This window comes from Taudactylus pleione, unplaced genomic scaffold, assembly GCF_031769625.1.
Source record: "Taudactylus pleione unplaced genomic scaffold, aTauple2 ptg000041l, whole genome shotgun sequence".
Classification (NCBI taxonomy): Eukaryota; Metazoa; Chordata; class Amphibia; order Anura; family Myobatrachidae; genus Taudactylus; species Taudactylus pleione.
Window position 1 is genome coordinate 36348817 of NW_028284443.1, and position 23637 is coordinate 36372453.

The 23637-nt window shown below is 43.5% G+C and overlaps 1 protein-coding gene across 1 annotated transcript in view; it reads right to left on the reverse strand.

The window, feature by feature from the left end:
• PCCA (propionyl-CoA carboxylase subunit alpha) overlaps positions 1–23637 on the reverse strand; it is a 578198-nt gene that overhangs the window by 345724 nt on the left and 208837 nt on the right. Inside the window, exons 13-14 of the mRNA XM_088458152.1 lie at positions 12165–12308; positions 9796–9870 (exon numbers count right to left, since the gene is read on the reverse strand). Coding sequence (XP_088314278.1) covers positions 9796–9870; positions 12165–12308 — 219 coding nt within the window. The remainder of the gene's footprint in view (positions 1–9795; positions 9871–12164; positions 12309–23637) is intronic.

The following is a 23637-nucleotide window of genomic DNA, read 5'->3' on the forward strand; positions in this document are numbered from 1 at the left end:
ATCCTTGCCTATGGCATCCACATGGGAGTATGATGATATTGTTAGTTCCTAAGTGGCAGCTAATGAAATGTTGCAGTATAAACATTACACACACATAGTTGGCAATAGGGACACTACTAAAATCACAGATTAGAAATGTGTTGAGAAATTAACCCATAAACTTCCAAATACATAACTCGGCAGTTGTTTATTTTCTGTTGGTTTATAAAGACAGAACAATGAAAGTGAGGCATAGAATACCAGGGTGACATTGCATTTATTTTGTCACACTAACCCTCTTTTTCTCTTTTAGCTGAGGCTATACTATGCATACTGTACTGTAGTAAGTGCCGCTCACTTTAAAGAGAATAAAGGAGGAGGAATGAAACAGCAGGTAGTTGGTAATCACAATGTTCATGGGCATGTCCTCTGCGTCCTTCTATGGAAATGAAAAGTGACCTCACAGTCAGCATTATAGTGTCGGTAATGGGGTATACATTCTGAGATCCGGTAATTGCCCCTAGGGTTTGATAGAGATCGAGCAATAGTCTTAGATAACCAAGACTACCGCCAAAGTCACCAGTTAGATCACTTCTTCCTTATATCAGTAGAAAGTAATAGTTAGGGACTACACCAAGAAACACAGAGGTTCATGTATGCACTACTTGCTGTCCTCTCCTTTATCTGGATAGGCAGCAGATAGCACAGCCTGATACTAAATTAAAAAGATGGGGAGCTCAACAAAATCAATTTTGTTGTAGCCTTAAAATCTGCCAGTAGAAATGTATTAGCATTTATTGGAGAAGTTGTGCATTTTTATTTTCTATGAAAAACTCAGACTTTGTGATGTGGACTGAACGGCCTTACAAATGTTGAAATAGGTTAAAACACTTTTTGTCAGAAGCAAATTAAGCTGCCAGTGGGAAGAAACCGAAGAACCCAAATACACACAACCACAGGGAGAACATACAAACTGCCCACGGACAGTGCCTAGTTAAAGTATTTAACTCATGACCTCAGGGGCTGTGAGGCAGTAATGGTAACCACTACGTCAACCTGCATTGGACCAATTCCTTCCTTCACCTTTTGAGACACCAGCTATCCGTTGGCTGAAAGGCACAAATTCTACAGCCAAAAGGCCAAATCCCCATTCAACAAGGACTGCAGATCACCTTGTGGCCAGACGGCAACAGTCCTTCAGCCTTAATGCCTGGCTCCTCATCACAAGAACTGCATATTTACCTGTCAGTGAGGTGGTACCTTTTGAATAACGCTACACCCAGATCATCTTGACAACATTATTCTGGTAAGCATCACTCCCATCCTAGGGATGTGAATATAAAAGACTGCTTCAGTTAAATAATTGTGGCATTGTTACTTGTATCCTGATCATTTAAACACTGATCAGCCATAACATTAAAACCACCGGCATGTGAAGTGAAATACATTGATTATCTTGTTACAACGGAACCTGTTAAGGGATGGGAAATATATTAAGCAATGGATGTGTTGGAAGCAGGAAAAACTGGCAAGAGGAAGAATTTGCACGACTTTGACACTGGCCAAATTGTGATGGCTAGACGACTGGGTCAGTGCATCTCCAAAACAGCAGGTCTAGTGGGGTGTTCCTCGTATGCAGTGGTTAGTACCTACCTAAAGTGGTCCAAGAAAGGTCAACCGGTGAACCGGCGACAGAGTTATGGCCGCCCAAGGCTCACTAATGAGTGAAAACTAGCCTCTTACCCAATTCCACAGGAACTACTGTACTACACATTGCTGAAAAAGTTAATGATTGCTATGATAGAACGGTGTCAGAAAACACACATTGCATTGCAGCTTGCTGCATATGGGGCTGCGTAGCCACAGACAAGTCAGAGTGCCCGTGCTGACCCCTGTCCACCACCAAAGCACCTACAATGGGCACGTAGGTCACAGAACTGGTCCATGGAGCAATGAAAGTAGGTGGTCTGGTCTGATGAATCACGTTTTATTTTACATCATATGGACGGTTGGGTGCAAGTGCATTGTTTACCTGGGGAAGAGATGGCACCAGGATGCTCTATGGCAAGCTCTGAGTAATTTTCTGCTGAAAAACCTTGTGTCCTGGCATTCATGCGGATATTACTTTGACACATACCACCTACCTAAACATTGGTGTAGACCAAGTAAACTCCTTCATGGCAATGGTATTCCCTGATAGCAGTGGCCCCTTTCAGCATGCTAATGTACCCTGCCATACTGCAAAAATTGTTCGGGAATGGTTTGAGGAACATGAAAAAGAGTTCAAGGTGTTGACTTGGCCTCCAAATTCCCCAGATCTCAATCCGAGCAAGCATTTGTGGGATACGCTGGAAAAACAAGTCCAGACAATGGAGATCTCAGCTCACAACTTACAGGACTATAAGGCTCTCCTGGTAATGTCTTGGTGCCAGATACCACAGGACACCTTCAGTGGTCTTGTGGAATCCATGCCTCGACGGGTCAGAGCTGTTTTGGTAACATGAAGGGGACCTACACAAGATTAGGCATGTGGTTTTAATGTAGTCAGATCGGTGTAAGTGTATCATTAATTTATGAAAATCTAAGATATACTGTGTGTATATACATATATATATTATACATATATATATATATATATATATATATATATATATATATATATATACACACACATATACAGACTTTTTTTTTTATTAATATTTATATATATAGATTTTTTTTTCATTCAGCCCTCTGTACTAGTGTCCCTCCCGTTAGTCGTCATAAGTAAGCGAACTGTAAGTGCTTCATTATATTAAGCATTTTGTTTCTTATACTTTTATTGAAGGTTACAGCTTTATTTTTTGCAGTTGTTAGTGTTCTTTTCTCTCTATAATTTATTATAATATAGTTAGTTGTGCCAATGCGGTGAGTTCACAGGAGGAGGGAGGGTTCATCTCCTATGAAGCCTCAGGGGCTGGTGCAAGGAGAGAATATAAAAGAACCCTCATTGGTGGGAAATGCATAGACACTAGGGGTATATTTACTAATATGAGAGGTTTTAGAAGAGATGTTGCCCATAGCAACCAATCAGATTCTAGCTATTAAGGTGCTAGTTAAATGTTAAGTAGAATCTGATTGGTTGCTATGGGCAACATCTCTTATAAAACTCATTTCTAAAAACTCTCACTTTAGTAAATTTACCCCTAGGTGACCAAGTGTGAGTGGAGCCTATTTTTTATCCTTTGCTCCCCCTCAATCTGTGTCTGTATATGAAGCACAACGGAACTTGGAAGGAAAAAAAACTGCGTTCGCTACATTGTAGCATTTCATATACAGAGTCAGAGACTCAGTCGCACACAGATATACAATATCACATATCAAATTAATCAGCAGAGTCTGCTGGTGAGTCCTAGTAGCATCAGACTGTGACTTAAGGTCCCCATACAAGGTGCGATATAGCAGCCGATCCGACGTATTGGAACGATATCTCTGCTATATCGTTCTGTGTGTGGGTATGATATATCGGCCAGTGCACGCTCCCATGGGATCGCACATCCAGATCTTTCTGCATGTTCAGTTGATATGGGGGAGCGATGTACGATCCCATGCAGCGCTATGCGGATGGCGGAGGGGGGTGCCGGCATATTGGGCGGTTGGCCATCCGATCACTCCGTGTGTGGGGACCGCCAGATATGTCGGCCATCGGATCGGTCATAGCATGGTGCATATCGCACCTTGTATGGGGGGCCTTTAGACGCATTTTCAGCAAAAAACATGCCTGACACTAGCAGAGTAGCATGGGACAAGACTGCTCACTCACACCAGGCAAGTTGCATTGTGTGGCGAAAATCGACACAAAAAAAGATGCCCGGTGGTAGCAGGGTCTCACGGGACCTGGCACACCAGGAAGGACTTTTTAGTTTGACTGCAGCTAAGACATGCAAGGACACATCTGTAGTATGTATGCACAGGACATAAATAAAAATAGGTTATACTTACTATATGGAAAAAGACAGCTAGTCACAAAGATAACATTTAGTTTACCACCACAATAGCGATTTGTACATATTATTATCCTTGATTTATGGCACCACATGGGTTAAGCAGTGCATGACAAAGTACGTAATAAAAAGTTTTGTAATAAAAAGTACAAACAAAACAAAAGGGGAAAAAAAACAAAAGACTTACAAAACAAAACATTGCAGAACATGGGATATAAGATATATAACTACATTGTTTTATATGCAGTCACAGTAGCCACAGAGGTAGCTCTGCCTGTTTAGCTTAAAGATTTGGTGGCAATGTGGGCAGGGGAGGAGCACAAGAGGGCCCTACTTATTACAGCTTACAGTCTAGAGAGGATTAACAGACAGTGAGGTGTTGCAGAGGGGAGAAACAGTGAGGGAGGAACATGTCAGGGTGAGTTAGGATGAGAGCTGGAGGGCTTTATTAAAGTAGTGTGCTTTGAGAGCTTGTTTTAGCTTTGGAGAGAAGTGGTGAGAGTCTAATTGGGGGAGGGAGAGAGTTCCAGTGAGTGTAGGGGACAACAAGGGTAAAATCTTGGAGGCAGGAGTGGGAGGAGTTAATCAGTTGGGAGAAGAGACAACGTTCAGTGGCTGAGCAAAGTGGGCGGCCGGGAGTATGGAAGGAGAGGAGGACGGAAATGTAAGGGGGAGTGAGCTGGGTGAGGGCTTTATAGGCGAGTTTGAGGAGTTTAAATTGGATTCTGAAGGGAAAGGGGAGGCAATGAAGGGCCTGGTGAAGGGGGTAAGCAGAAGCAGTTCATTTGGAGAGGAAGATGAATCAAGTAAAAGCATTAAGGACAGAGTGGAGTGTAGAGAGAAGAAAGCCAGGGAGGCCAGTTAAGAGGAGGTTGCAGTAGTCCAGCCTAGAGATGACCAGCAAGTGGATCTGTTTTGACTCTAGGATGAGAAAGGGTTTGATTCTGCAGATGTTACAAAAGGTGGAACCAACATGAGTGGGAGAGGGTCTGAATGTGTGGTTTGAATCAAAGATTGGAGTCATGGAAAGTCCAAGACAGCGGAATTGAGAGATGGATGAGATGGCGAGTTTGTTGATAGATAGTGAAATCGAGAGAGGAGAGGGGACTCGGGAGGGAGGGAAGATGATCAGCTCTATCTTAAGGCCCCCATACATCAGCAATTGATTGCAGCAATCATGCAATTTGCAATCGATTGTGTATAAAAATCTTTCCCTTTTTCAATCGATTATGGCAAATCTGCAATCAATTGAAAAAGGGAAAGATTTTTATACACAATCGATTGCAAATTGCACGATTGCTGCAATCAATTGCTGATGTATGGGGGCCTTTAGACATGTTAAGTTTAATTGCTGGGACATCCAGGAGGAGATCGCAGAAAGACAGTGTCAGGATCTGCGGTTAAAAAGCCTGCCCCCACTGTGAATGCCCGGCAGCTGCAGAGAGCAGCAGCCGACGGGAAGCCAGCGTTGCCCCACTGTGTGTCCAGGGTAGTGTAAAATAAAGTGAGGTTATGGAGGAATAAAAAAAATAAAATAAATTACACTGGTCACAGGTAGAGGAGGGAAAGGTGCAATAGAAGGGGGGGTGGGGGTGGAATATGATTTTATAATAGGGGCCTATAAATATACATATTTTTGAAATGCTTAAACTGTATTACATTTAAAAAAATTAAAATAAAATTTAAACTGCCAGTAAATCATCAAGTGATTAAATATGGTCCTTACTCCCTATAGGCTGCGCTGGTCAGATGATCAGAACGGAGGCCATGGTTGGTGATTAGAACGTCATGTGACACGAACAAGATGGCAGCCAACCACATGGATGACCGATGGAGATCACACTAAAGCGTGCTGACCTACCAGAGTCTCTATGGCAGAAAAGTGGCAACGCCGAGTCAGATATCGAAGTCTAACACTGAGTTGTGTGACAATACAAAATAAAATAAAATAAAAATAAGAATAATAAAAACTCAATACAAAAACAAAATGGCGCAAATAGTGCAGTATTCTAGTAAAAAAGGGATAACACATATATTATTTCTTCAATTGGTTTGCGTACATTGATACTTTAATTTGTGTTGTGGAATAGGTGGTCCTTTAATCTCCTGCTCACATTTGATCACAAGCCAGTTGAGACATCCTTCAGCTTCCAACCTTCTGAAATGGTCCTATTGAAAGACACTTGCACTAAAAGCACCCAAACAAGGCCAAAGGCTGCTAATTTTGTAGTGTTTCACCAAGTTGTATTTATTTTAGAAAGAGTAAAAATACATACCTTGATTTTTATTACTTTTAAAAATACTTTATTCTCTTTGGGAAAAGATGTTAAGTCCACTCAACCTTTTCAGCAGGTGTGAGCTCCTGGTGGACCTAGTATAGTTCCTTATTGTAAGGACCCCGCTTAAACCACCCAATGCTTTTTGTCTGAGACTTGTTCGGGGATGTCATTTTCCGCAATTGATCCTCTCCTGTCAGTGTCTGAAATGGCAATGTGTTTTGCTCTAGGCACGGGCGTAGCAAGGGCGGCGCCGGTGGAGCATGTGCTCCATGCACTTGTTCTGGCTAGGGCGCTGCAGCCACAGACAACCAACAGCCGCCGAGCACTAGGTCTCAGCGTCACCACCATGCCCCTTCTGCGCACGCGCCGCTCCCCCACCTCCATGTCTCTCTCCATGCCGCATTGAGGAGCAGGCAGAAGAGCATGCACACTGAAGAGAAGAAGGTAAGTTGGAGGGGGCTGGCGAAGGGGTTGGCGGGAGTGACAGGGGGCTGAAGAGAAAGGGGGCTAGTGTGAAAGGGGGCTAGTGTGAAAGGGGGCTAGTTTTACAGAGGGGTGATGTGACAGGGGGCTAGTGTTACAGAGGGGTGGTGTGACAGGGGGCTAGTGTTACAGATGGGTGGTGTGAAAGAGTTCTGGTGTGACAGAGGGGTAGTGTAACGGGCTGAAGAGAGGGCTTATGTGACAGAGGGGTGTGGTCTGACAGGGGGGGATGGTGTTGCTGAGAAACCACCATATAGGTAAGGTGTATTTTTTTTGCTTACACCCAAACATTTTTTAATTTCCCTTTAACTTAACCCCACATGCTGGACACGCCTCCTCTCTGGCACACTTGGGGGGGGGGGGGGGGGCGCTGTAGCACGCACATGCTCCGGGCGCCCTGTCCACACACTACACCGCTGATTCCAGGTCCATTGTGACAAACACCTGAATGGGATTGGAATACCGGCGGCTGTTCAACTCCCGACAGTGGATGCCTGACATGATGAAGATCCTGTCTGGGGCAGATTAGGACCCTAACCCTCCCCTGTCCCCCCCCACTAACCCCAGCCCTCCCTTAGTGGTGCCTAACCCTAACCTCCCCCCCTAGTCCCTAACTCCAACCTCTCCCTGGGGGTGCCTAACCACCTCTTACCACTCCCTAAACTTAACCCTCCCGGGGGGATGCCTAATCCTCCCCCCAAGGGGTGCTTACCCTAATCTCCCCCACCCCTAAACCTAGTCCGCTAGACACCCTAACCCTCCCCCCCGCGGCTAATGCTAAGGGCGCCCCGTACTTACCTTCGTTCGGGCTGGCGTCCTTGAAGTTCCGGCGTCGGGATTAACATAGGCGTCGGTATTTCGTGGCCTATGTTAAATTCCTTGCCGGGATTCCGAGGTCAGGATTGAGAATAACTACATCCCACTAGGACCTATCAAGAGGAGAAGCTGGTTGATTTTTTATTTTTTTTTAAATAAATAAGTGAAGACTTGGACTTTTACTTTTAATTAGTGCAGGATAAGGCTAAATGTTTGAGGCCTGCACTCACTGCAGCCGTATCTCACTCCTTGGTGCAGTCTCAGTAAGCTAGCAGAGTCCTTCTCTCTTACACATCTAAAAAGAATGAAGTAGAGGGCAATCAGGCAATCACCATTTCCAGTAATATCAAAAATCCAGAACTGCGGTTTCTCCATTGGGGGTCTTACTATACTTGACAAAGGACTACAATGGGACTGAAACGTAACACTGGGGGTACGTAACTAATAAATTACTGGATTTTAGATATTGCTGGAAATGGCGAGTGCCCTTTACTTCATTATATATATATTCATTGCCAATTTATGCGAATCCAACTGGTAATCATAACACTTTTATAGCGTGAGCATGTGTGCATTTAGGAGTAACCATGATTTTATTAAATCATTAAGTCCAAAGTTAATTGAAAACTCAGTCTAAGGGAGGAACCACATGAAAACATAATTAACTTACTTGCAATTAATTCCATGATTAGAGACATAATATGCTGCTGACTAAGAGTATCAGCTCTAATTGTCATAAACCACCATCAAGCAATATGAAGCAGATCAGTAACACTATAGGCAATGTCCTCACCACAGCTCTGAAGCCTCTGGCATAATTAAAGTGTATTCTATCTGTACTGTAACATACCACGTGACGCTTTCAGGCATCTCCCACTCTTCATTTTCATATCACCTCTCCCTCAAAACACAACTCCCAGCCCGCCATGTCTACCTGACAAGTGACAGCCCAATCTGATTAAATGCTTGCAAGGTAGGGGACAAGTGGGCCTCCATGACAGGCCAAAAATGATCACCATGGAGATTCATAATTACAGCTGTCAACGCGTCTACTGTCCTGCTGGCATCAATTTGATTGCTCGCAGCAATAATGACAGACAAAGCTTAGTGTGCACTCCCCTGCACCCAATCACTTTATCTATCCCTTGCTCTATTTAGCTGACATGCTACATTCATATCAGCAAATAATTGCAGTATACAGAATATTTAAGGCATTTTAATTGTTTTTTTTTCTCTCTACAGATAGCTTGCAAGCAGAAATGATATTACACAAAACTCCTGCCGCAGCATTAATTGAAGCACAATTTTGTGGGACACTGTCTGTAGGGGGTACGGTTTGGTCCATTATCACTTGCACTTTCAACAGGTCTCACGTTTGAAAACTGCAAATTGCAATAACTTGCAAGGGCAAAATGCTTGACATCTTGTTAGCTATTAAAATGTAGACAGAACAGAGGGAAAGAAAGCCTGAATAATTAACGTGCATTTTAATTCAATGAATCTTTGCTTGACGTTCACAAGTGATGTTTAAGCACAACCTCTAATGTATGTTTTCTTTTCTAATATTTAGCAAGAGACATAATGCCTGTTAAGCCCTCGAAATTTTTGTTCTACTCGCAGGCTTTGAACACAGCATGGAGCCTCTGAGCCAAGAAAGGGTCAGGTCCCATTAGAAAGAATATGGGAAAAACAATTTTAAGAAGTGAAATAAATCACATATCCAATAACATCTTTACATTTTGAATTCTTCCTCCCTTCCACGCAAGTAATCAGTCTGAGTAATTGTACACACAGATGGTATAGCCCTGTCAGTCTGCAAGTAAACACTGGCTCACAGTTACACCAAATGTACGTTTATTACACAGAAAAGGAAGACCTTTTTGTTCTTTTTATGCAGCACATAACTGTCAGTTTCCTCATCAATGTGAACTAGAATCATATCTATCAAACATGTTTTGTAAGTTGTATGCTGGCTGCTCTACCCTATAAGTCTATTTCTGCATTGAGCATCATTACCACAACACTACGGGGTATATTTACTAAAGTGCGGGTTCACAAAAGTGGAGATGTTGCCTTTGGCAACCAATCATATTCTACTTATCATTTATCTAGTACCTTCTAGAAAATGATAGCTAGAATACGATTATTTGCTATGGGCAACATCTCCAATTTTGTAAACCCGCACTTTAGTAAATATACCTCTACGTCTTTATCCACCATTAAGTTATATTAATCGGAAAAGCAATAGGACATACCCCTGGCAGTTGGTGCGGTTCTTGGTACTGAGAAAGACGACCGATGGAGGGAAGACCAAAGGATTTGTATGGATCCTAGCAAAAGAAAAAAAATTGTAAATAATAAAATAATTGAAAACCCCCATGGATAGCATGCCTAAACCTGTTAAATACAAATTTGGCTGTCCAGCTATATCACATGCTGATCATAGGTACATGCAGAACTACAAGGTTGCAAAATATATGCAATGTAATAAAATATTATCTTCAGTAATCTAACAGTGTATTTGAATGAAGTGACAAAGCCATTGGGGAAATGTGTCAGAGATTTGTAAACTTTTCCAGAATGATAATATAGTCTGTACACAGTGATAAGAGAGTGAGCTGTGCGCTGTGACCTACGGGAAGACTTCTGTGCACAGTGGGAAATAAAAGTCCCTTACCCAAAGGATAGAATTCCCAACTGATTACACGTGCCATTTGTGTTTAATTATCCTCACACTAACAACAACATATATATATATTTAAAACAACAAATATTTACTTTAATTGTGGTAGAAAAATCTGTTTAGTTATATTTGTTTAAAGCAGAGGTTCCCAAACTTTTTTGAATCACGGCGCCCTGGAGTATTAGCGTTGTTTTCACGGCACCCCTAAGCCACAAGTTTGTTGAGAATTTTTTTTAGTAAAATAGTAAAGTGAAGTATATTGTGCTAACCTATCATCCTTGGGCTCAGTTATGTGGTTGTGGACTTGTTTGAGCTTCTGTTTGCCCACATATTTACTTTACATTGACCAAAAATAACTTGATTTGGTGCTGGACCACCAACCTGAGGCACCCCAGCAAGTGTCCAGAGGCACCCCAGGGTGCCACGGAGCACAGTTTGGGAACCACTGGTCTAAAGACTAAAAGGGGTATCCAATTAACCACGGAGAAAGCTTATCGGACCATTCTCCCAAATTAGTCACTTATCGCATGTTTGCGTGCTCCCGTTTATCGGGCTATCCTATTGCAAAACCAGAGATTACCAATTCACGCGATTATTCTTGCATGTATGACAGGCGATAAGTACAGGTGAAAATGGGGAAATCAGCCTGTACCCCAAAAAAAGGTAAAATAAGGTAGGGTAATAGTATAGAAGTGTCTTAGCGGGCATAATCCAAGGGTTTGGGGTTCTTAAATTGTGTCAAATAGAGAAACAGCTAACAGTGAAAAAAATGATAGAAAGCAATATTTGTTGGCCTAAATAAATGCTGTAGTTAAATTAGGGGTACATTAAAATGGGTGTGAGTATAATTTTGTGTCATTATAGGGCATTTTTTTTAAATGTTAAAAATACACCTGTCACTTGCACCTGCAATGTTTAAAACACCTGTCCCATTTAAAGCACCCCCATATACCTGTCCCACTACTTTAAACCCATTTTCCAATACTTTTTACTTTTTCGCTCCAAATATGACATTGTTATCCAAATTAAGCCAATTAAAAAATATATTTTTGCCTAATTAGTCATTGAGGAGGGTGTCCCAAAGGTTCTGGATCAAGTCTCAACATTATTAGCCAAAATAGGGGTTTTGCACCTGCTCAGAGGTGGTGAAAAGAAATTTGCGATAATTCCATATACCACTTTTCACATAAACGAAAACCGCGGCAAATAGGATAGCCCAATAACCATTCTTGGAGAAAAGATTTAACCGGTGAAAACTATTCGGAGAAATACGGGTTATCGGAGCTAATTGGAAACCACCTAAGGAGGAGCTGTAAACCTTGGAGAGAGATAAAGTGGAGAAGTTGAACAAAGCAACCAATCAGCATCTGTCATTTATCTAGCACAGTCTTTGAAATGACAATTAGAAGCTGACTGGTTGCTTTGGGCAACTACTCCACTTTTTCTCCCGAAGGCTTGATACATCTCCCACTTGGTATTTTAATATCCTGATTAAAGAAGTGAAAAGGACCCCCTTCAAAAAATGGAAAGTCTAAAGCTGGGTACACACCTAGCAGATTTATCTGCAGATCGAGTGATCTGCATATATATCTGTAGAGGATGGTCGTTCGTATACCCTGAACGACAGTCATCTTCCATGCAGCCACGGGTCTCGTGGTTGCCGCTGCATGTGTACGGGCGATCGGCTGATCGCCCATACACACTTTCCAATGGACAGATATATCTGTCCAGCCAACGCGATATGTCTGTGAACGACGTCGTTCACAGACATATCGCTGGTACACACTGGCCGACTGGCACCAGATATATTGGCCGATCAGTTGATATCGGTCAGTGTGTATCCAGCTTTACAGACTGTCAATAGATAGCACTGACTTTGCCGTGGCTACATGGAGCTAGCTATAATAATTTAGTTCTTCAACCATTACCACCACTTCTTACCTCAGCGTAAACACGACATTCAAAAGCCCAGCCGTTTATGGGGATATCAGCCTGCTTGTGCTTCAGAGGGTAACCCTTAGCCACACGGATCATTTCTTGGACAAGGTCCAGGCCTGTAATGCATTCTGTGATGGGATGTTCAACCTACCATGTAACAATGGTCAATCAAAAGGTGCACAAAAAACAGTGGTAGTATTATTATTATAATAATCTGTTTTTAAATAATGTATAACAAGAAAGAAACTTCCAAGTTATATTGCAGATGTATAGTCTACTTATTATAATTTTTTTACTACCAGAATCAGAAAACAAAACAAATAAACAACGACTGTGTTTCAACCCTTGACAGCCAGTTAAATAATTCTCAAGGATATAAAACTGTGATTAATCTTGCAATCTGTTGTATTTTAAATGTATAACTGGAGGAAGCTTATTATCATGCTGTTCTGATACACTAGACATGGCATGGACTGGAGCAGCTTATGATTTCCTGTACAACTAGTGTACTCTAAATCTCGGCAATTCGCCTGCTTTCACTAACCTGTCCTGACAAGCAACCAGATTAGCGTAATCTTATATCAGCGCAATGTAGCAGAAATGACCAGATGGATCCTTCAATTTTTTTCCCTGAAGACTTATCTGTGGAGTGCTTAGCATGCACAACAGCAGTGATGGACTGGGGTTCTTCTGATATCAGCAAATTACTGCTAACCGTTTTGGAAGATGACATTGTGGGAATAACCCCAGCCTTTCACACCATGCCTATGGGTAGCCTGCTTTCAGTATGCTCTAGTCTCAGAGAATGGTGACTGACATATGGTTGGCATAAGCAATACTACCAATTCCATAATGAAAATTGCCAACCCATCCCCCCATCCACAAAGGAAAAACTCTCTCAATAAAATCTCTTATAGGAGGTTTTGATAAACAGCGTAATACAATAATACTGACAAGACAAAAAGGTAAACTGAAAGACATTGAATTCCTCCCATAAAACATTTAAAGTTCAAATTAAACAGAAAACTAAACTACAATTTCAGCAGATATTGTTATTGCCATCATATTATTTAGAAACTTGGTATTGAGTATTTCAGTAATACTACATACAATATTTTTATAATTAAAAGCAAACCATTTTTTGTATAGCCAAAAAATTCAGTAACATATCAACCTCTAGATATATCAGAGGTGTTCCTAGGAAGCTTTTTTTTTTTAAAGAAAAACAAGACAAAAAACATCATTAATGACGTAGTATTTTTTGAATGGCGCAATTTTTTTTTATTAGGGATTCATATAACTGCCCATTAAATGCAGTCTGTAGTCATCATGCCAGCTTGTATAACTACCCATATGAACACAAGTGACCAAGGATAGAACAGTGGACTATAAATGAAATAAGCGCTCAGTTGATTTTTAGAAGACAAATTAAAATTACTATGACAGTTGTAGAAACACATTGAAGTTAATCTTTCCAGATGTGCTAGGTAAGAACCACCATATACTGGACACCATGCTGAGAGTCAGGTGTATCCTTTTTTTTTGTCCTCAGAACCCCATGGATGTGAAAAATTATCATTGTTCCCATAAATAATATTTACATCTCACACATAAATGAACTGTTTCAATATTGAGCAAAAGCAAAGTTCTAATAAATACATTAACAACTTCCTGGTCTCTATAGTGTGTGGAGAGGAAAGACTAATGCTGCCCATCCACTAGGCGATTACACCTAGCGATGGAGATGCGCGCGCTCAGTGGTCGTTTTTAACATCAATGATCGCCCGAACATGACGGTCAACCTGACGACCGCCGTCAGGTTGCCATGTTCGGGGATGATTGATCTGCATACACTGAACGTTCAGTGTATGGGCGTCGCAATTGTGCCATCGTCCCCCGCATCGCCTAGTGGATGGGCAGCTTAACACTGCTGTAGAGCTCCTGGGACACAAACGTAATAAATAATATGCAGGATGATTTGGCATACACCTGACACCCCCAGCACAGTGTCCAAACGTCACAAGACTCCATAAATAGCTTGTTTGCTATTAATGGAAAACTCCACAGACTGCGGTTTACATGTTCATATCAATGTGGTTAAAAGCACACCTGTGGAAACCCAAGGGAAAAGAACATTGTTATTTTTTTGCTACTCATTTTGACCTTAAGTAGCCACAACCATTAAATATATTTTGATGATTTCCACACTGATATACTAAATCAATAAGTGAATCAGTGATTTGGTAATATCTGACGATTTTTGGGAGGAGATTCCGAAAACTATAAAAAATATTTGATTTTCCTTACATAGATTCAGTGGAACTTGACCTGTAAATCACTAAAAAAATAATTAGCAAATTGGCTTCTGCAAGCAAACCTTTAACAGCAGCAGGGGCGTATTTATAATGGGTGCAGGGTGTGCGGGGCACACAGGTCCCTAGTTCCAGGGGGGCCCACACCGCAGACCCTATACCCATATTATACTTACCTCTCCAGAGTCCCACGTTGGCGCCGGTGTCTGCGCTGTAAAAAAACAGCTGGAAAATAGCCGCGCCGGCCATTTTCCCATCATTTGCGCATACGCAGAACAGGGAAAATGGCCACCGCAGCCATATTCCCGGTGACCTGCGCATGTGCTATAGATTCTGGGCACACTCTAGTGCCCAGAGTCTATAAGTGCGCCTTGCCGTGACCTATGGATACGCGGTGGCATGACGCAGCTCACGCATGCCGCATCGCACGCCCGCCTGCACACTGCTCCTAGCTCTGCACTGTGTGCTCAGTCACTGAGTGTGACTGAGCAAGCCCAGCCGATGATGGACCGCACAGGGACAACAGTGAGCCTTATCAGCTGGTTGTTATTTATATATATATATATATATATATATATATATATATATATAAGATATGGCGTATGCAGCTCCTGCCATGCTATGCTGGTAGCATTATCAAACTTTAGACAGACAGACTGACTGCATATACAAGTAACACACAAATTAAACAAACACTGTACTTAGAATACTACATGACCTATATTTGTATACACTGAAACGATTCAGATATGTAAATGTTTAAACATTTTGTCAAAAATGACAACATTTTAAATAGTATTGGTTACAATAAGAGAAACAGTAAACCTACTCACACCTCTTTTTTAAATTGTGAATGTTTCTTGAAAATTTGTAAAGATAAACATATAAAACACACACACACACACACACACACACGACAACACAAGACAACACTCAAGTGACAAATGACATTGAGCCAACTGAAAGTAAAAGATATGTAATTAGTGTCACTATTAGATGAAACCATAAGGGAGGTACAGGGCAAAACAGATAAGGGAGTAGAATTGCAGCAGTGTACTGTTATACTATACATGGATGCTATACATCCATCTATCAACCAGGAGCAACCAGGCAAAGCACCCGCAGGACACAAAATCCGCCTAGACAGTGGAGAGCCACCACTCCAAAGCATATGGCTTGCCATAGTGACCAGACCTTATCAAATTTTAGTTCATGTTAGATCATGGAATTGACCAGGCCTAGCCAAGTAAGAATAGGATCTTGTGAAGCCATACACTTCCTGGCAATACAATCCCTAGCCTAGGAGGCTACAGACATACAGTTGCAGATATTCATCTAAGGAATCCTTAAGCCATAGGCCACATATGCACATGAAAGGATCCAATAAAGGAATATAAATTTCAGTCTTAACTAAGCAGTACATCAATTAGGACCAGAAAGCAGACACAAAAGGACAGGACCATGAGAGATTCCAGACAGGGCTGCCATCAGGCCCAGTACTGATAAAATAGGCAGGGCCCCCCTGGGGGATGGCACAGAAGTGGGCGGAGTCACACTGGGGTGGTGAGACGTCAATTGGTGATTAAACCAGTTTAAAAATTCTCAAAAGTTTGGGGTCGGGAAGGAAGGATGGACATGGGGACACGCGGCTTGAATGCCTGGACTGGTAGGGCACAGAAAAGGCTGAACTGGGGGTGCACAGGGCAGGAAAGGCTGGACCTTAATTGGGGAGCACAGGGCAGGGAAAGCTGGCTGGACTAGAGGGGGGCAGGGCAGGGAAGGCTAGGTGTACTAGGGGGAGGCACAGGGCAGGGAAAGCTGGACTGGGAAGGGGGGGACAAGGCAGAAAAGACTGGCTGGATTAGAGGGCACAGGGCAGGGAAGGATGGCTGGTTTAGGGTGAGCACAGGGCAGGGAAGGCTGGCTTGATTAGGGGGAGAACAGGGAAGGGAAGGCTGGCTGGACTGGGGGGGGGCATAGGGCAGCGAAGCCTGTCTGGACAAGGGGAGCACATGGCAGGCGAAGGTTGGCTGGAGTAGGGGGTTAGGGTAGGGAAGGCCAGCTGCACTAGGTGGAGGGGCATACGGCAGGGACTCGGAGTCCTACCTTGTTTCTCTCGTCAGCGGACCCGGCCCTGGGAGACAGCGGTGCAGATATACAACGGCAGCCTGGGAGAAGCAGCGCTGCTGGCGGTATTTCAAATAGGGCGTTGGCCGCGAGCCAATTAAGGTTTCCCATCCTAGTCTGCTCAGTCATACTGGAGTCTAGTACACTCTATGTAAAATGCACAAATGAATCTGCTGGTAACGTGCATACACAGTGGCCACCCGGGAAGTACCCAATACTGAATCCCTGTCTTCATCCTCCATGGACCCCAGATCAACCTCTTACTTGAGCCTCAAATCCTGCAGCCCCACACCACTACATTCATGCAATAAACAAGTGTACAGTTGAGAAATACATTTGCGTGAGTGGCCATCGTGGCCACTCCTGATTGGTCGACAGTCCGAGAGCTGTAATGCTCGCGGATGGTGCCATGTTTCAAATACCGTCGGCGGCGCTGCACTGTTTCTCCCAGGCTGTCGAAGCCAGATTCATATCTTCTGCCTTGCTGGCACTGGGCCCCCGCTCTCTCCGGGCCCGGGACTCCAGGCCCGGCAGACCCCCCCCTGATGGCGGCTCTGATGCCAGAAACCTGCATCTAGGGCACCACACTTTGGACAGGAACTGGAGGTTACCCATCTTAGGGCCTGATGCAGAGCCAGACGCAATTAGCGCTCACTCGTCCAAAAAATAGGGGTGGCTATTCAAATGAACCGTTCGCTCTTTGCGGTCTGTTCACGCCTCTAGGTCTGAACGAGCGAACAAAACTTGCGGTCGTTTTTTGGATAAATACGCCCCCTGGCCGCTCGCATCCTACGTCATGTCCGCTATTTATTAGATTAATCGAGTACATAGAACTGCTCGCTATTCTTGTGGTTGGTTTTTGCTACCACAATCTTGCGAGCAGTTCTGGCTATAAAATAACCCAGTGACGTGGTCAATGACACTGCTGTTTTAATTATGCACACCCATAAAACGCCCGTTTTGACCTTTAAGCACGCCTGCGTTCGGATCTCCACTCCCCGTTTTCAAGCACCTGCAGCCCCACACCACTACATTCATGCAATAAACCAGTGTACAGTTGAGAAATACATTTGCGTGAGGAGAGGGACCTCAATAGGATGCGGACAGGCAGTTCAGAAATACAAGAGGTGGTCACCCTCCGCTGTGCACACAGAGCATGCCGCAGCTGCAAATACCTATATAAACATAGTGTTGGGAAGACGAAACTCCATACCAAAATCACAAAAGATCTCAGATAAGAATCCTCGTACAGTTGACCTATAGGTTCAACCTCATGAGCTAGCCAGAGTGCCCCTTCCTCTAGCGAGTTAAACTCAGAAACTAGGATTGCCTCATAAGTGTGAACAAGGCTCAATAACAGGATTACCCAACAGTTTTGCTACAAAACACCAAACCCTGCAAGCTTGTGCCAAAAGAGGGGGATAACGCTTCAGAAGAGACCCAGCAAGTATAAGTTGAAGCAGAGAAAAATGCATACTAGACTCCTGAATCAGAGTACAATGCACATCCCCCTGTTTCAGTGCACACATCCATTCCCGAAGGTAAACCAGTTGAGCAGCTAGATAATGCCACCAAATGTTTCAGGAGTGTCAAGTCTCCTTCAATTCGGGACCAACATATTGTCCTGAAGGTGATAGCGGCACGCTTATTATCCCAAACAGATTCATATCTGGCAGTAGAGGAAAAGAGGGAGAGTGGGATGTGGATCAGCAAATGCTGAAGAAAAAAAACTATTTTGGCTGAATAATATCTCCAGGTATACCTGACCTGAAACAGAAACCCAAGCTTGGGATGTAAGTAAAAGATAAGTTATCTGGAGCTGCACATTAAGCAGTCATATTATGAGTTACCTGGATACCTACATATTTAAACTGTGCACCATTTCAGAGGAAAACTATAGGAAAGTGGCATGGGGAAACTAGAAAGGACAGGGAACACCATAGATCTGTCTCAGTTCATTTTCACCAAGAAAGAACCATAGACATCCACCAATGAAGACTGCTGCATTCCCGACAAGAACAGCAACATGTATTCAGCATAAAGTTTAATCTTCTTCTGTCCTGAGACCAATAGCCCACAGATTAAGAAAGAAGCCCTTACAGCAGAAGCCAGCGGCTCTATGGCAATGGCGAACAAAAAGGGAGATAGTGGGCAACCCTGGCTAGTGCTTCTACCAAGGTTGAAAGAGCCAGTGACAAAACCATTAACACAGGCCATGGCAACAGGGTAGGAATAAAGTAGTTGGAGATACCTAATAAACCCCTCCCCCACCGCCAAATTGAGAAAGAATTGCCTACAGAAATGGCCATTCAGCAGAGGTAAATACATTGGCTGCATCCAGAGACATAATCAAGGTGCCCTCTGCCTCCACATGAGGAAGCTGCAGGTTCGTATATAAACAGTGGAGGTTGATAGCAGTCGATTTCCCAGGCATAAGCCTTTGGTCAGGGTGAATAATCTCAAGATTAACCATAATTAAGCACTAGGCCAGAATTTTAGCAAAAATCGGAAAACAGCAGCAGGATTGGGCCACAGCATTCAGAAAAAAGTAGTGCTTACCAGGCTTCGGAAGCAATCAAGGGACTGGGCCTCTAATAAAGTAGCAAACATTTCAACAGTTTGTATAATGCTATATAAATATATTTTACTAATTTGTTACAATGTCTCACTTACTACTTAGTCCTTTAATAAGTAAAGATGGTCAAAAAATGCACAACATTGAAATGCAGTGCATTAAGTGGCGGATGTTAAAACATGATAGCTGGCAGCAGTGGCGGCTCCAGCGCAGTCCAAAATCATATAGGGGATCCACACCAACTGCCAGTGAGTCCCTGTTGGCGATGATTGGCAGTGTTTGGAAGGGTAGTTAATGTGGCTCCCCTATTTGAATTTTGGACTGCGAGCCACCAATGGCAGGCAGTGTTGGCAGGCAAGTGAACAAGTGGACCATTCATCATCACTAGAAACAGAATTTTCTTCATCTAGAAAAAGTCCAATGGATCAACAGCATAAGAGTCCTCTCTTGAAACTGGGGTATGAAAAACCCAGGTATTTAAAAAGGAAAATCTTCATCATTGTACCTGGAAAGGCGAACTCAAGATCTTCGACTATTCCTCTTTTATCTACGACAAAGTCTTGAACCAACCAAAGGAAAAGGAATCTCCTGTAAGGAGAAAACTTTGTCAGGAAACATGGGACCATCAAGGAAGGGAGTAACCTCATGATCAGGATCATAATGAGAATCCAAGTTTAGTGTCAGAATTGAATCCTTCTTTGGATTGGAACATTCCAGAGGTTCACTGTAATAACATGAAGCAAACGATCCTACACATATTGTAAGACTCGGAGGGCCAGTGGACTGAGTATTAGAAGAACACTTGGAAGACTGGGTAGATGATGAAATCTAAGGATCAGAATACTTGGAGGAACCAATGTATGAAGAAGAAAGAAGTATACCCAATTTTCCATGAATACAGATTCTGAAGTGCTGCTTTTCTTGGAGGCTTGGAATTCCTTAGTGCGTTGGCCCTTTGAAGCTTGATTTTGCTCAAACTGCAAAGGAGTGGAGGACTGAGCAATAGAAGAGTTCTTAGCAGAAGGAGTTGATCGCTTGGATGACCCCACATGGGCTATCTTTGGACCAAATTTCTTAATTGCAGCTTCACTAAAATGTACTAAATTCTGGAGCATTGGATCATCAGACTCAATGAGTGGATTAGCCCACTCTAAAGCTTCACCTCTGAAGGACAGGAAGAGATATCTAACAAAGTTGGTAGGTGTAATACCAGGTGACAAATCAGACTCCATAATGGTAAGGTATTGATTAACCAATGCGTGATATTAAGCCAAGTCACCATTAAAGTAGGCAGATGATTAAGCATCAGACGAGATTGAAGCTTGTGATGCACACTCAGGAGCAGAAAAGGAATTAGCTTGAGGAACTTCAGACTGATGAGAAAATGCCATGTCTGGAACTAGCTGGAATCCTTTACTGGGACAGACAAATGGAAGTCCATTACTGGAACACACAGGCAGGAGTCCTTTACTAGGACCAACAGATGGAACTGGATTGGGTCCATAGGAACTTAAACAGTCTGGAACCGAAAGAGCCTTCAGACAGACGGATGGAACCAGATTGAGCCCAGATTACCTTGAATCGGCTGGAACCGAAGGATCTGATGGCCCTTCTTGGCCCTGGACCATGCTGGAAATCTTGAGGAACCTGGCAGGATTTAAAGACAAGGTAGATAAAGCGGTACATAGACTTCTCCCACGGGGTAGTACTCTCATTATGTGGCAGACAGGAGTCCATATCTGAATCTGTGGCACTAGGATTCCCTACTGGGATCTTGGCACTGGAGACCCCCTCTGGGGCTGAGGCTCTGGAGACCCCCACTGGGGTTGGCAACTCCGACACCCCTCCAGGGATTGACAACTCAGACACTCCTCTTGGGGCTGCAGGACTCTACACCGGGATTTAAACATTCATTCTGTTTGCCATCTGCAGTTTGAACCAGAATGCTGGACACCGGGATTGAACTGGAATGCTGGACACCGGGATTGAACCAGAATGCTAAACACCAGGATTAAACCAGAACAGCTGTAGCCAGGAGCACTGGTGATGGAAACTGCGCTGAAAAATCTGAAGCAATTCTCTATCAGCTTGCAGCAGGATACTAAACTAAAGCACTGACACCAGCAGACTGCCAGGAAGTTTCTTATATACCCCTGGACCATTGGGGAATAGCTTCTGTGGTCAGCTGATCTGGAAGCAGCACTCTGAGCAGTGGAGGAGAGTCAGATGACGGAGTCTAAAATGGCTGTGCCCTTACCAAATTTTTGAGGGAACACTGGTGTGCAGTCTGAGTACTAGCAAGCTGTTGAAGTGTAGATAGAATAGCAGGCACTGAGAGCAAATACATCTTAATGATCTCTGCAGTTCAAGTGCAACACTACTATGTGGATTGCAAACACTGTTCTACTCAGGAATCTGCAGACTTCACAGACAGAAGAACTCTCAGGTGAATAATCAGCCTGGAAAAAATAGCACAGTGTCATGCTTACACTGGAGATTCTACAGCCTGCATGCTGAGTAGACTTCCCAGGCAAATCAGAATATCCTGACCCACAAGACAGGTAGCAGAGGTAAGTCACAATACAAACGAATAGCACATGAGAGAAATTAGTCAGGATCATGACACGCTGGTAGTGACTCACACTTATTACATACAGTATCTCTCCTGTCATGCCACGCTCCCTGTAATCATGTGTACAGAAAGATTCACAGCTTCCTGCCCTCTGATTGTTGGATAGTTTTTGTGATTCACAAGTGCATGAAAATCTTTCACCACTCTGATTGGCCAGTGCAATGCACCAATTCGTTTACTAAGAGCCATCTAATGGGTAAGACCCAATGAGTAACACTTAAGCATGTCACACCCATTAACCGTAAGGCAGCGAAGGGGGCACACTGTCACACATTGGAGTCCCCGCCCCAGTTACCGGGTTTGGCGGCGTTATGTCACATCCCTGACCTCCGTGCCATTCCCGGTCGCTTCTGGCATTCCTAAGACCTGCTTTGGCACTACTGCTGAGTGCCTGGTGTTTACTTTCTTGTCAAGTCTTGTGGCGGCGACGCATGGGAGCAGCCATCTTAGATTTGTCTACTAATAGTATCATATCTGTTATTTGTCTAATACTATCTATCGGATTCCAGCAGCTGCGTTCACATGACCTGCTTGGCCAACAGGTGCTGGAAGCGCCTTATTCAAACCATCTCCTGTGTCCAGCTCATTGCCAGAACAACTCTCTTCTCCCCGATAACAGTCTCCTGGCTTACAGTGGCTCCCGGCTCTGTTCCAGCATCTGCATTTGACTCATCTTCCAGGGTCCTGCTCTTAAAAAATGAATCTGCATCTGACTCAGCTTCCAATGTCCTGAATTCTAGTACATACTAACACTAGCATCAGCTACCCACATATAAGTAATTCCTGCATCCATTCAGTCCGCATTCCTCCCAAGAATATACCATCTGTGATGTTCTGCACTTCGCACCCATTCCAGCAGGTGTCCCACTACACACTTGTGCAGCTATCAATACTGTGCAGAACTCCAGTATCATCACCTGCAGGCTGACATCAGTACTACAGGCACTTAGCTGTGGTCATCTGCTGCCTGTCACTGCTCACTACAGTTCTGAATTCAGTAACATCAAGACGCTATACCTGTCGATTTTCTGGCACTCTATCCAGTATTGTCCCAAAGACTATATCATATCTGTTCATTCAAGCACCCATTCATAGCCTCTTAGTAGAGGTCTGATGAGTTGGAGCATTATCAAGGTCTCAAGTTTCCACTACACTATCAGATCCAGAGATGGTCCAAAGGGTCCTGGTCAGAATCTATAAAACCCCACAGGATACTTCCAGGATGTTCCAAATATGTATAAAACTCATTCTGATCATCTGGGGGCATTCTCTGCCTTTTTCCCTTAGCCAATGGATTCAGCCATGCACTTGGTGGTCGCAGACAGCCCAGTCCCAACACTGCAAATTGTATTGATCCAGTAGCAAATGGCCCCTAGTCCGGTCCATCCCTGTGTTTGTATGGTTTTCCAATATTTAAGTGGGAATATTTTATGCATATATACAGTATCATCCACAGTGTTACAGAGTAATAATGGTTTGTTAAGCAGGGTAGTTAGTAGAAAGAGAAACGTATGGTTCGATAAGTAGATATGGTGCCCATCCTGCAATGATTAGCATCAATATTAAAACCGATATGTCAATATTTGAATGAAAGAGTTTGTATCTATGGGCCCGGTTCATAGATGATGAACGTACATCTCCGATTGTTAGGGGTCTGCCCCTGCGCAGGACTCGTTCTGCGCATGTGCATGTTGCTCACAGACACCCCCCTCCCATGGTTGACCATGCTGCAGCATTTGGGGGTGAAGCGAGGACATGCCTGGTCACCGTTCCCGAAAACGCGGGCTTCTCACAAATTCCTGGTCTCTTACGTGACCAGCACCCTGTTAG